Source organism: Anomaloglossus baeobatrachus, chromosome 5, assembly GCF_048569485.1.
Source record: "Anomaloglossus baeobatrachus isolate aAnoBae1 chromosome 5, aAnoBae1.hap1, whole genome shotgun sequence".
In the NCBI taxonomy this organism is placed as follows: Eukaryota; Metazoa; Chordata; class Amphibia; order Anura; family Aromobatidae; genus Anomaloglossus; species Anomaloglossus baeobatrachus.
Window position 1 is genome coordinate 506,084,501 of NC_134357.1, and position 15,003 is coordinate 506,099,503.

The 15,003-nt window shown below is 47.9% G+C and overlaps 1 protein-coding gene across 1 annotated transcript in view; it reads left to right on the forward strand.

The window, feature by feature from the left end:
• Nucleotides 1-4,543: 4,543 nt before the first annotated feature.
• The window catches only part of LOC142311981 (uncharacterized), a 74,605-nt gene continuing 64,145 nt past the window's right edge, over nucleotides 4,544-15,003 (forward strand). The window contains exons 1-5 of the mRNA XM_075350856.1: nucleotides 4,544-4,638; nucleotides 6,977-7,121; nucleotides 7,251-7,430; nucleotides 7,513-7,636; nucleotides 7,720-7,817. Coding sequence (XP_075206971.1) covers nucleotides 7,044-7,121; nucleotides 7,251-7,430; nucleotides 7,513-7,636; nucleotides 7,720-7,817 — 480 coding nt within the window. The 5' untranslated portion in view covers nucleotides 4,544-4,638; nucleotides 6,977-7,043. The remainder of the gene's footprint in view (nucleotides 4,639-6,976; nucleotides 7,122-7,250; nucleotides 7,431-7,512; nucleotides 7,637-7,719; nucleotides 7,818-15,003) is intronic.

Sequence of the window (15,003 nt, forward strand, 5' to 3'; positions counted from 1 at the left end):
TCCCCGCTACCATCGGTGGTCTTGTGATGCGATCAAGGGATGCCAATGTGTTGACATGGCAGCGCTTGGTCAGATGATGACCCCTGTCAGATGATGACCCCCTCACTTCCTGTGAATGCTGCCAGCACCCCGGCACTCATAAGGAAGCATCACTCTGAGCAGAAGTGATCAGACTGTGCAATCATAAAGTTAATTTTTTGGTTGCCGCAACATTGCGTCAAACTGCAATAACAGGCGATCCAAACATCACATGTACGCAAAAAATGTATAATTAAAAATGCCAGCTCAAGATGCAAAAAAAAGCAATCCCTGGTCCCTAGTTCCTGAAAAATAGTGACAAAAGCGCAAATTTTTTTTCTCAAACTTCTGACATTTTTTTCACCATTTAGATAAAAGTAAAACTATACATGTTTGGTATCTACAAACTCATACTGACCTAGGGAGTCATAATGCCAGTAAAAAAAAAACAAATCAATCATGCAATTCCTCCTTTTTTGCAATTTCACTGCACTTGGAATTTTTTCCCGTTTTAAAGTACAGTATTCAAATTGTTTCCCCAGGAAGGAGACAAACTCTAGCGCCACCTATTGGAAGTAGCAATCCTAAAAGTCAAAAGTGGCCTGTTAACAAGCCTTTTCATATGACCGGATTTATACTAGGTCAGAACCCCAATTTGCAGACACGGTGTTTTGGGAGTGATTGCCCCTTGTCAGTGCAAAGTATGGGATCTGATCTGGCTTATGAAAAGCTATAGTGGGCACCACGGGGAAGACTATTGTCCTTGCGGAGACCTGATAAAGCAGTCTGGCTGCCAGTGTGAGGTCTTATAGCCGCAAAGCATTAGAGTTTGTCTCCTTCCTGGAGAAACAATTTGAATATTTCCCAGAGGGGCTTTGCAGCTATAAGACCCCTCACTGGCAGCTAGACTGGTTTGTCAGGTCTCCGCAAGGAGAATAGTCTTCCCCGTGACAGTACAGTCTGGTACAGAAGCAATGGTCTCTTTCCAAAGTATAAATCATCCCACAAAGATCAAAACAGATGGCAATATTGACAGAAAAATCAAAAAGTTATGGCTCTCGGAAGAAGGGGAGTGTCAAACATAGCACCTCAGTTCAAGGACTCTGAGTTTCAAAGGATTAGCAAATGGTCTTTAACCAAGCAGAATATTTTCTATTTACTGTCTAGAGAGAAATGCGAGAGGTACAAGATATGCAATATATAAGGTACTTGGCCAGTTAGCCCATAGTCCAATTACAACACAGCTATTTTAATATTCCAATCTAGACCATCCAAGAAACATGAGCCCAGGACCAGGCATATAAAAAGAAGGGTGACACAGTAGGAAGATGTTCACATTGGGATCGGTCAATGCCGCTTGTGATCCATAATTTCTCCTTCCTTCAAAGAATTAGAAGTGTTGTGCCGCTGGACTTGATCAAGTGACTTTGTGCTGTATGGTCCTTCCTTTACTTACTAAGACACAGCCTGGTCATTTTTCTTCCTATGGTGTGTGGTTATCCCCGGTTTGGTATTGGTCATTATCTCGGGCAAATCACATTCTAGGTGGGGCTACATATAATCTATTCCAGCTATTCTCTGCTGGCTATTAGTGATGAGTGAGTATAATCGTTGTTATTTGCTACTCGCATGGATAGTACGGTATTCGGGTTACTCGATATACTGCAAGTTTTTGTTTACTCGCTGTCGCTATATTCGTATGTCCAACCCAGCAGGTTTGGCGCCTGATTTGCAGCTACTAAACATGCTGGGCTTCTTAAGAAATCACAGTAATGCGTCAGCCATCTTGCTTGTGGCATTACTGTGATTGGCTGGCCGTGCAGCATCATAGGGTCTATAAAAGCCTTTTGCCACCATTTTGCGCACATCGCATTCAAAGCCAGGGTTGTTTCAGTATATGGACAGAGCGAGCAGCTGCTAAGCAGAGTGTTTAGGCCTTTTAATAACACAAAAGCCTTTTTCAGGGCTACCTGCAGTGTATAGTAGGTCAGTGTAGTGTAGTGAGGGACAGATTTTCGAGCAGGGACAGAGTTTAAAGGAGCATGTCACTACCTCCATAGTACCAGAATACAATAGCTCTTTTAAGAGCTGAAACCACTGAACAAGCTCACAGTACAGGGAGAGAGATATTATAGACTAGGTAGGGAATTGGGACCTCTTTCCACAATATTTAGGGACTCACAGCCTGGCTTGTGCCGTTCACATCAGCCACATTAATACGTTTCTTGTAGTCTTTGCAAATACAAAGCAGTATTTTGTGCTGCCTGGTACAAAGTACTCACTGGTACTTTTTCCACAATATTTCTGGGGTCAAGGTTTGCTTGGCTTGGGCCATCAACATTGCAAATATGTCACCAAAACCCAAAATGACAAAATAGCCAGTTGTTGAGCGACAGGGACGTGGGTGTGGTATTGTCAGTGGTGGGTGACAAGTCACTGAGTCTGTGTCAGGTCAGGAGAAGCTTGATGCATCCACTCTGTTATTTGACAAATTTCCCGGTCTGGAACGTAAACATATGTGGAAGCCAAAAGAGCGAGAGCAAATTCTGTCTTGGATGGCAGACAAGGCCTCTTCGCATTTCTCAAGCAGCAACAAATCTTCCATGACCACACAGTCTACTGTCGATACACAGAAGGCTGGCCCATCCAATCCTCAACCTGGACCTCCTTCCTCCCCCCATCATCAGTCACAGGAAACATATGACCCCAAGCTTGGCCACTCTCAGGATCTGTTTTGTATGTATCCTTTGGTTGGCTCTGGCCTCTCACTGTGCAGCACTGAAAAAAGGACATAAGGACAGAGGAGGCGTGTGTTGATGCACAAGTATTTGAGGACCAGGGCTGGAAGAAAGCCATTTTGAAAAACCTCATTTTACTGTCTCCAGAGGTGGAGGCTGATGAAGTTTTTTTTCTGTAATTCCTTCAGAGAAAAACATTGTAATCTGTAGCATCTGCCATACCAAGTTGAGCAGAGGCCAGGTCAAAGGCAACCTGAGAACCAACAGTATGCAGAACCACATGGCAGCCAAGCACCCCAGTAGGTGGGCAGAACACCAGAGCACCAAATTTGTGTCTGTGGGTCAAACCACTGCCATGTCGCCTGGGCTACGTCCTTCACAATTTCCTGTCCAGAAGCTGTGATTACACAGACACAGCAAACATCAACCACATCCACTTCCTTGTCCCAGCAAAGCGTCCAGCTGTCCGTGTCTTAGAGCTTCGAAAGGAAGCATAAATACCCATCCATGCATCCACAGGCACAAAACCTAAACTCACACATTGCCAAATTGCTAGCTGTGGAAATGATGCCGTTTAGGCTTGTGGGAACATAGTGTTTCCGTGATCTCTTGGCTGTGGCTTCCCCAAAATAGTGTTCCCAGCCGCCACTATTTTGCTCGGTGTGCCATCAGCACGTTACACAAGCACGTGTTAAACAATCTCAACCGTGCTCTGACCAACGCCATAACTGGGAAAGTCCAGCTTATAACAGACACGTGGACAAGTTGTGATTGACAAGGTCGATTCATAAATGTCACGACGCACCGGATGAACCTGGTGTTATCTGGGGCAAAGTTGCAAACTGGAAAATTGTACATCCTACCCACGCCAAGAAGAGCGGGCCATCTACTATCAGGGTTTCAGCCTCATTATATGCCACTTTCTATCTCCCCTCCTGCTGCTCATCCTCTGCTGAATTACCCTCCCATCACTGCCAAGCTGGGAAATGTGAAGCAGTGCATCGGCAAAGTGGCAACACGCTCTGCTGAAGCTGATCTCTTAGGTCACAAACCACACACTGCAGAAGAGCTGTGGCAAGGTATAAAAGAAGACGAATCAGTGGCTCTCCCCACTGCACCTCCAACCTGGTCTGGTCATTTGTGATAATGGGCGTAACCTGATGGCGGCTTTAAAGGTTGGCAAGCTGGTACACGTGCCATGCTAGGCTCACCTAGTTGTTCAGAAATTTTATAAAACATACCCTGACTTGCCGTACCTACTTGAGCAGGTGCGCCGTATTAGGCCCATTTCTGCCATCTTTCTACCGCTTTTGCTGATCTTACAGTGCTGCAAAAGCGCTTGAATTTGCCAAGTCACTAACTCATATGTGACCTGCCCATGTGGTGTAACTCTACAAATCATAGGTTGGCAAGGATTAGTGAGCAGCAGAGAAAGAAGCTGAATATAAGCTTCAACAAGGCGGTCAGACTGAGAGTCAGCCACCACACATAACTGTTGAGTGAGTATGGATCGCTGACATTTGTGAGGTTCTTGAGAACTTTGAGTACTGCACCAAGCTCGTTACTAGTGATCTGGATTTGGGTCTGTGCCCTGCATTCTCGGGCGGCGGCTGAATGTCCCTCACTGCCACCGACCCTCTGACAACTCCTCCTGCCCAGGAGAAAGAAAAGGGAAATGTGTGCGGAGGGAATAATAATGCACCGAGCAGAGGTTATCCTCCTATGCTCTGCTGACAGGACCTGTGATGATGTCACAGTCATGTGATCAGTCACATGGGGGGAGGAGTCAGAGGAGAGGTGGTAGGAAGTGAAGTGTTTTCCCCTGTAGGAAGCTGCTGCATGTAAGAGAAGAATCTGGAGGAGAAGTCTGCACTGGAGACCGGTAATGAGGGGACGGGGGAACAGGACTCAGTGCTGGGGGAAAGGACCGGGGCTCTCTACACATAGGAAACAGCCAGAAACACAGGAGAAGCTGGAGGAGAAGTCTGCACTGGAGACCGGTAATGAGGGGACGGAGGGAACAGGACTCAGTGCTGGGGGAAAGGACCGGGGCTCTCTACACATAGGAAACACAGGACAAGCTGGAGGAGAAGTCTGCACTGGAAACCGGGAATGAGGGGACGGAGGGAACAGGGCTCAGTGCTGGGGGAAAGGACCGGGGCTCTCTACACATAGGAAACACAGGAGAAGCTGGAAGAGAAGTCTGCACTGGAGACCGGTAATGAGGGGCTGGGGACGGAGGGAACAGGACTCAGTGCTGGGGGAAAGGACCGGGGCTCTCTACACATAGGAAACACAGGACAAGCTGGAGGAGAAGTCTGCACTGGAGACCGGTAATGAGGGGACGGAGGGGACAGGACTCAGTGCTGGGGGAAAGAACCGGGGCTCTCTACACATAGGAAACACAGGAGAAGCTGGAAGAGAAGTCTGCACTGGAGATCGGTAATGAGGGGCTGGGGACGGAGGGAACAGAACTCAGTGCTGGGGGAAAGGATGGGGGCTCTCTACACATAGGAAACACAGGAGAAGCTGGAAGAGAAGTCTGCACTGGAGACCGGTAATGAGGGGCTGGGGACGGAGGGAACAGGACTCAGTGCTGGGGGAAAGGACCGGGGCTCTCTGTACATAGGAAACAGCCGGAAACACAGGAGAAGCTGGAGGAGAAGTCTGCACTGGAGACCGGTAATGAGGGGACGGAGGGAACAGGACTCAGTGCTGGGGGAAAGGACCGGGGCTCTCTACACATAGGAAACAGCCGGAATCACAGGAGAAGCTGGAGGAGACGTCTGCACTGGAGACCGGTAATGAGGGGACGGGGACGGAGGGAACAGGACTCAGTGCTGGGGGAAAGGACCGGGGCTCTCTACACATAGGAAACAGCCGGAAACACAGGAGAAGCTGGAGAAGTCTGCACTGGAGACCGGTAATGAGGGGCCGGGAATGGAGCGATAATAGGTGCAAAGGCTGCAATCACACCGGGCCCTGGAGCATATGGGGCCCAAAAGGTCTCTTTGGCTGATATGAAAAGATCATTTCTACTGAACACCTGCAGCATTTGACAGCCACTTTGGAGCTTTTGCATTGAGGCCTATGAGCTTCAAGTAATGATTGTCCAGATTGCTCGGCAGTACTTGGTATTTGATCAAGCATCATGATGATGGACTGCACTGCACTCAAAAATGCATCAGAAAAAGGGATAACACACTGTGTGCACAGTCTTAGGGTGGCTTTACATGCTACGATATCAGTACCGATATCACTAGCATGTGACCCGCCCCCATCTTTTGTGCGAAATGGGCATATCGCTGCCCGTCGCGCACAAAATCGCGCACCCGCGTCACACATACTTACCTGCATAGCGACGTCGCTGTGACCTGCGTACCGCCTCCTTTCAGTGACGTCACTGAGCGGCCGCCCAATGAAAGCGGAGGGGCGGACATGAGCGGGACGAACATCCCGCCCACCTCCTTCCTTCCGCATTATGGCTGGCGGCAGGTAGGAGATGTTCCTCGTTCCTACGGGTGTCACACACAGCGATGTACACTGCCGCAGGAACGAGGAACAACAACGGGAAAGCGATAGTATCGATAATTGGGAGAGGACCCCCATGTCAACGAGGAGCGATTTTGTATGTTTTTGCAACGATCCGAAATCGCTCCTTGGAGTCACACACTACGAGATCGCTAGCGACCGGATGTGCGTTACAAATTCCGTGACCCCCAACGAGATCACTGTAGCAAAATCGTAATGTGTAAAGCCCGCTTAAGTCTTCTTTTTAGAACATTTAGATAATTTACATTTTCTCTTTTAGATTTCTTCTGTGTTGTTGGTGCTGAATTGTAGATATTCTGTGATACATCTGTGACTATAGTTGGATTGTGTGTTAAGGCTGCTTTACACACAACGATATCGCTAACAATCTCGTTAGCGATGTGACACGCCAGATCGTAGATACGATTTGCCGAGATCGCATATAGGTCGTTGTGTGACTGGTGCTAAAAAACGACCTATGTGCGATCTCGGCAAATCGTATCTACTATCTGGCGTGTCACATCGCTAACGAGATTGTTAGTGATATCGTTGTGTGTAAAGCAGCCTTTATACCGGGGGCAGGACGGGGCCAGGACTGGATGTAGTGATCATGTGAAGCCAATAACCGCTCCGGAGATTTCTTACATGGGATCTTTCTGATGTTACATCCTCATCTTCTCCTCATTCAGGTCCCTACAATATCGGATCCTCTCAGATCTTCTATATAAGAGAATTTTCCTGATTGACCCATCAAGGATGGATAGGGACAGGGACAAGATGGCGGAGAGGATATTACACCTCACCCTAGAGATCCTCTTCCGGCTTACTGGAGAGGTGAGAGACTCTGATGACGTCACATTACATAACTCTTATTTATGGGAATAACAGATGGACAGAACTGGAGAGGTGAGGACTCTGGAAATGTCTGTAGTGGGATTTATTAATGTGTCTCTCCATATCCAGGATTACACAGTAGTGAAGAAGACCTCTAGTGATTGCTGTCAGGACCCTGTGTCTGAGGGATGCGGAAGACCCCTGAGCCCAATCACGAGGCCTCCACCTCACCCCCTGATACATAAGGACATCAAGGACCAAAAGATCCTAGAACTCACCTACAAGATGATTGAGCTGCTGACTGGAGAGGTGACACTGCTGGGAATGCTGGGACATTATACAGTAACACTATGAAGGGATCGGGGGATGACGGTATCATTGTATGTGTCAGGTTCCTATAAGGTGTCAGGATGTCGCCATCTATTTCTCCATGGAGGAGTGGGAGTATTTAGAAGGACACAGAGATCTGTACAAGGACGTCATGATGGAGGTTCCCCAGCCCCTCACATCACCAGGTAATAGACAGGACTAAATACACACGGCCTATAATTATCTGTATGTAAAGAATGAATTCAGTCCCTGTATGTGTTTCCTCCAGTTCTATCCAGTGAGAGGACAACACCAGAGAGATGTCCCCGTCCTCTTCTTCCACAGGACTGTAAACAAGAAGATCCCGATGTTCCTCAGGATGATCAGGTAGATGGAGAGAAGGTGTCATGAAATCTCCCTATGATGTGTAGATGGCTGTGAAGGTCTTGTGTTCCTTCTCATTTCCACCAGTATTATACACTGAATGGCCAATTAATTAGAGACACTTTCACGCTCCAATCTGACATTTATTAGACACATGACTGCAGAGTGCAGCATAAATTGGAGAGATCAGTTTTCAGAATGGGAAGATTGAACAATCTGAATGACTTTAGCGGGCTTTACACGCTACGATATATCAAATGATATGTCGTCGGGGTCACGTCGTAAGTGACGCACATCCGGCGTCGAAGACATATCGTAGTGTGTGACAGCTACGAGCGTCTGTTAACGAGCAAAAATACTCACCTTATCGTTGCTTGTTGACATGTCGCTCATTTTTTAAATATCGCACGTCCTTCTCTGCGCCGGTTGTTCATCGTTCCCGGGGCAGCACACATCACTCCGTGTGAGACAACCGGGAACGCTGAACTGCAGCTTACCTGCGTCCCGCTGGCAATGCGGAAGGAAGGAGGTGGGCGGGATGTTTACGTCCCACTCATCTCCGCCCCTCAGCTTCTATTGGCCGGCCGCTGTGTGATGTCGCTGTGACGCTGAACATCCCTCCCCCTTCAGGAGGAGGATGTTCGCCGCCCACAGCGAGGTCGTTTGGAAGGTAAGTACGTGTGACGGGGGTTTACGACTTTGTGCGACACAGGCAACAAATTACCCATATCGCACAAACGATGGGGGCGGGTGCGATCGAAAATGCGATCGCACGACAAATTGAAGCATGTAAAGCAGCCTTTTGAACAATGTCATTGGTGTTAGATTAGCCAGGAAGAGCAGTGAAAAATTGTCAACAACAGTGGGTTTTTCGTGTAATGGTGACAAGTGTTTATTAGGAATGGTATCATCAAAAATATCCAGCGATATTGGATCCCTTGAATGTAAGGAACGTTTCAACATATCAAGGAAAATGTCAGCATTAGTTCTGAGAACATGTGGAGCCCAGTTATGCCCAGCAGCTGAATACTGCGCTAGAGCTTAACTAATGTGTCCAAATTCAGTCACCATTCCTAAAGGCCCAGTCACACTAAACAACTTACCAGCGATCCCAACATCGATACAACCCGTAGGGATCGCTGGTAAGTTGCTAGGAGGTCGCGGGTGAGATGTCACACTAAGCGACGCTCCAGCGATCCCACCAGCAACCTGACCTGGCAGGGATCGCTGGAGCGTTGCTACACGGGTTGCTGGTGAGCTGTCACACAGGCAGATCTCACCAGCAACCAGTGACCAGCCCCCAGCGCCGCGTGGAAGCGATGCCGCGCTTGGTAACTAAGGTAAATATCGGGTATCCAACCCAATATTTACCTTGGTTACCAGCGCACACCGCTTAGCGCTGGCTCCCTGCACACCTAGCCACAGTACACATCGGGTTACTTACCCGATGTGTACTCTGCTACGTGTGCAGGCAGCAGGAGCCGGCTTCTGCGGACGCTGGTAACCATGGTAAACATCGGGTAACCAAGAAGCCCTTACCTTGGTTACCCGATATTTACCTTCGTTACCAGCGTCCGCCGCTCTCACGCTGCCAGTGCCGGCTCCCTGTTCCCTGCAATCCTAGCCACAGTACACATCGGGTTAATTACCTGATGTGTACTCCGGCTACGTGTGCAGAGAGCAGGGAGCCGGCACTGACAACGTGAAAGCGGCGGACGCTGGTAAGAAGGTAAATATCGGGTAACCAATGTAAGGGCTTCTTGGTTACCCCGATATTTACATTGGTTACCAGCGTCTGCAGAAGCCGGCTCCTGCTGCCTGCACATTTAGTTGTTGCTGTCTCGCTGTCACATACAGCGATGTGTGCTTCACAGCGGGAGAGCAACAACTATAAAATGGCCCAGGACATTCAGCAACAACAAGCGACCTCACAGCAGGGGCCAGGTTGTTGCTGAATGTGACACACAGTGACATCACTAGCAACATCGCTGCTACGTCACAAAAGTTGTTCCTTAGCAGCGATGTTGCTAGCGATGTTGCTTAGTGTGACGTGGCCTTTACACAGATGGGATATACAATTAATTGGAAAGAAAAAAGTATCGTAAATAGGATCTTATCTGAGGACAGTGGATAACGTGAAGAGGTAAAAACAGGCTCACCTTGGGTTAGTTGTGAAAGCCACAACTACTGAGAAGGCAAAGCCGGCTGTTGCAGCATCCCTGGCGGTATTAGTATTCCTTAAAGAAGCAAAGATGGGATATTGTCTCTCGACCGTGGAAAAATCCAGAAAAGATGATAAGATGGTGATTTTAATTGTCAACACATTTGAGAGTAATTTCACCTTCTTCAGTACATAAATTACATGCATGCGATTGTTGTCCTGCCTGGATTTTGTCTTCTCTAGATTTTTTAATGGTCGCTTGGTGATATCCCGTATTTGCTTTTTTAAGGAATACTACAGAATTGTGTTTTTTTAATTTTTTTATTTTTACACCAATTCCCTCCAGGGGGTGCCAGGATCTTCCGTTTCTTTACACCAGGAACAAGACATTACTTCTTGTTCCTTCCCCGGCATTCACAATCCTCAGATCTTAATCCTTTAAAGCATCTCTGGGCCGAGGTAGATGAGATTGTTCAGATAATGTCAGCTCCTCCATCTAATTTGCGCAACTGCAAGTAATTATCCTGTTGGCAGTGACCAGTATTCCTGGGGAACAATCTCATCACCTAGAGGAATCTGAGGTGATTCATTTCTGCAGTTCTGAAGACCGATGGAGGCCGAACGTGCTCCGAGATGAGGGGTCTCTAATACTGTGGCCATTCAGTGTATGGTTTATACTTGGTGGAGATGACAGGATAAAGCTGATCATAACCATTAGATGTTGTCTGGATCTTCTCACAATTTTCTGGTTATTGAATCTGCTCATTGTGAAAAGGAATCAATTGGTTGGATTTTGTTTGATATTTTGTTGTTTTTCAAAATCATTCTCCAAACATCTCCATCTCTCTGTGACTTTTACAATATTATTTTCAGGGTGAAGATCTGACCCATATTAATACTACAGAGACATATGTGAGGGGTGATGAGCGGTGTAAAGAGGAGATTCCTACAGATAACCGCACAGGTGAGTAGTGACCACTAAATGCAGAGAAGTCACAGATTCTACTCAGTCACTGGTTGTAAAATAATTATAATTAGATGTTCAATTTTTTTTTTTTTTTCGAGGGGGTGTTCACGTGAAACTTATTATATGGAGTTTAGGCTTTAAAATTTAGAGGCTGATTGATAAAGGCAGGCACAGTGCACATCATTCTCTTAATGAAGGGGTAGGGGTGTGGTAGGTGGTATTATACACCGATCACACACTGTGTAATGGGGGGGTTTTACTCATTTTATTTGCTTCTTCACGGTAGCACAGGAAACACTTCAATTTAAAAGTCCAAATGGTTTATTAACATCTCCATAAACCGCACTTTACATAACTACAGACGGATTTCAGGACCGTTATATCCGTGGTACTCCCGCACAGTTCACATATGCTTTATCTGAGTGGAGCTCTCTCAGCCTCCACTCAGTCCAGTCTTCCAGTCCATTGAAGCGAACTCTCACCTTCCTCAGCTGCGGCTCCTTCAATACCTCAGAGTCTAGCAGCCTCTCCACACTGCTCCTCAGGCTTCCGACACACATCCGTGAAAATGCACGCACGTGTGTTATGGTCCGTTTTTCGGGTCCGTGCCCCGTTTTTGTGTCTGTTTTTATGGTCCGTGTGGCATTTGTGTGACCGGCATATGCTAGCCGTGTGTGCGTGTGTAATGCCCGTGTGTGCGTGAGATTTGTAACTGACGTGTGAATGTTTTTTCCGTGTGAAATGTTCCGTGTTTAATGTAAAATGTCGTGTTTGATTACCCGCAGACAGAGTTGCGCACTGAGAATGAACTTGGGTGACCTTCACCCGACTTCATTGTCATACCTCGGCTTTGTCTGTGCCGCATACTGATTAGCGGTTACCCGTGAAGGACTCACCGGTGACCGCTAATCCCCTGAGTGACTGCAGTGAGCAGTGCGATTAGCGCTGCCGTCACTCAGGTTACCCGCGGCTAGCTGGATCCTCCACCCGTGACCGCAACTCACCTGTGACTTCATCGCTGTCACTCGGGCGACTTGCTGTCACAGGTGGAGGATCCAGCGGTGGCCGCGAGTTACCTGAGTGACAGCACAGCTGATCGCGCGGCTCACCTCAGTTGCTGTGTGGAGCTGTCAGGAGCGGCGGGGTTCTTCTGCCGCTCCTGTCACCTTCATGTAGCAGAGCTGGAAGCGACGCAGGACCTCCGTGGATTGCGCCGGACATGGATGGGTATTTGGGGCTTAATAAATTGGTGAACGAGGTTTTTTTTTAAGTGTTTATTATTTCAAATATAGGATTTTTCGTTGTGTGTATTTATTTACTGTAACTTACAGATTAATCATGGAAGGTATCTCGGGGAGACGCCGGACATGATTAATCTTGGACTTAGTGACAGCTATGGGCTGCCATTAACTCTTTATTACCCCGATTGCCAAGGCACCAGGGCAATTCAGGAAGAGCCGGGTAGAGTCCCAGAACTGTCACATCTAATGGATGCGGCATTTCTGGGCGGCTGCTGGCTGATATTGTTAGGCTGGGGGGCTCCCCATAATGTGGAGCTCCCCATCCTGAGAATACCAGCCTTCAGCCGTTTGACTTTACCCTGGCTGGTATCAAAATGGGGGGGAACCGCACATCGTTTTTTTTTAATTATTTATTTATTTTACTGCACAGTATAGACCCGCCCACCGGCGGCTGTGATTGGTTGCAGTGAAACAGCTGTCACTCAGCGTGGGGGCGTGTCTCACTGCAAAGAATCATAGGCGCCAGTGGGCGGGGAAAGCAGGGAATACGAGATTGATTAATGAGCGGCCGGCTTTTTCAAAATAGTAAAAGCCGCCGGAGCAGTGTGAACGCCGTGCAGCGCCGCGCCGGGGATCGGTAAGTATGAGAGAGGGGGAAGACTGACCGACAGACAGAGAGAGGGACAGACAAGACAGAGAGAGAGACCGACCGACAGAGAGAGACCGACCGACGGACTGAGGGAGATTGACCGACATAGACAGAAAAAGAAAGAATAGCCGCTACAAAAAAGCACAAAACGTACAAGGAGCATACGGAGATGCATCCGTGTCACGTACTTGTGCACACCAAACCATTGACTTTCATGGTGTCCGTGTGTGCGTGTTCCGTGCAGGAAACGGACATGCTGCCGTGCAAAACGGAAACACATATGGATCACGGACATGATGAAAAACGCAAGTTTGACCACAAACATAAATTAACATTGGTGCACGTTTGTCCGTGTCTCCGGTATATACGGAAACGGACAAAACACGCACGTTTTTAACGGATGTGTGTCGGAGGCCTCACACACTGGCTCCTGCCAGTGTACACACAGGATCTCTCCCAAAGGCTCCTTCTCATAGCCCACCCAGCACTTCCCATACTAGCGGTAGACACTCCACATGTCAGACACACAGACTCCATTTTACAGACATGTAACCTGAAAGACATATCTCAAACACACCCATGGGTGGGGTATGTAGGTAGCCAAACCCACCCATCTCTTTAGCTACCTGTGATCCTGACCCAGAGAATACTATAGCAAACATTTGTGGCACTACAAGTACCAGCACAAACTTCCAGGATCACACCACTAATGTGTTACATAGTGGCCATTCACAACATAGCCAGTTGCCATATTATATAAGATGTGGTAAATTCATTAAGACGTGCTTGAAACTAACGTGAATTCGGCACATCTTTTTAGTGGCGGGTGCTCCTTGCCAGAAATGTTACTTACGTTAGGGATAGCCTAGAGTGACATTTCCAACCGGCAAGGCCAGCTCCAGGTTTTTGTGGGCCCCGGGTGAAAAAGTTTCAGTGAGCCCCATGCACACACATAGACACGCACATATACAAATACGTACACATACAGGAATACATACTGTACATATTTGAAGAGAAATTCAAATATATACACACACAGTCATATACACTGGCATACATAGATACACATCAAAATGGGGAAGCTGGCAGCAGCCTCACTCACCTCCCACGCTTGTCGCCATCCATCTCCTCCCGGGCTTGTGGCTGTGCAGACGGCAATGCATGATGGACGTCACTTTAACAGACATAGCAGCACACAGTGCACACTGACACTGCTGTATATACACTACAAGAGAGGCTTAGAGCTACAGTATATACATCACAGGAGGGGCTGGGGGATACAGTATATATATCACAAGAGAGGTTGGTTTCTACAGTATATACATCACAGGAGGGGCTGAGGGCTACAGTATATATATATATATATATATATATATATATACTGTAGCCCTCAGCCCCTCCTGTGATGTATATACTGTAGAAACCAACCTCTCTTGTGATATATATATATATATATATATATATATATATATATATATATATATAATGACAGAAAGGGCTTGTGGCTAGAATATATACATGACAGGATGGGCTGGGGGCTACAGTATATACATGACAGGAGGGGCTGGGGGCTACAGTATATACATCACAGAGGAGGCTGGGGGCATAGACATTACTGGAGGCATACATGTTGCTGAGATGCATACACATTACTGGGGGGCATACATGTTGCTGAGGTGGGGGTGGCTTATACAGGTCTGGAGACCCATACTGCTCTGGGGGGCTGGCTCATACCGGTCTGGGGGGCCCACACTGCTCTGGGGCGTGGCTCATACAAGTCTGGGGGCCCAGACTGCTCTAGCGGTGACTCATACAGATCTGGGGGCCAACTGCTCTGGGGTTGACTCATACAAGTCTGTGGGTCCATACTGCTCTAGAAGTGGCTCATACAGGTCTGGGGGCCTATACTGCTCTGGGGGTGGCTCATACAGGTTTGGGGGCCTATACTGCTCTGGGGGTGGCTCATACAGGTCTGGGGTCCCATACTGCTCTGGGGGGTGGCTCATACAGGTGTGGGGTCCCATACTGCTCTGGGGGGTGGCTCATACAGGTGTGGGGTCCCATACTGCTCTGGGGGGTGGCTCATACAGGTGTGGGGTCCCATACTGCTCTGGGGGTGGCTCATACAGGTCTGGAAGCCCATACTGCTCTGGGAGAGTGTCTCAGACAGG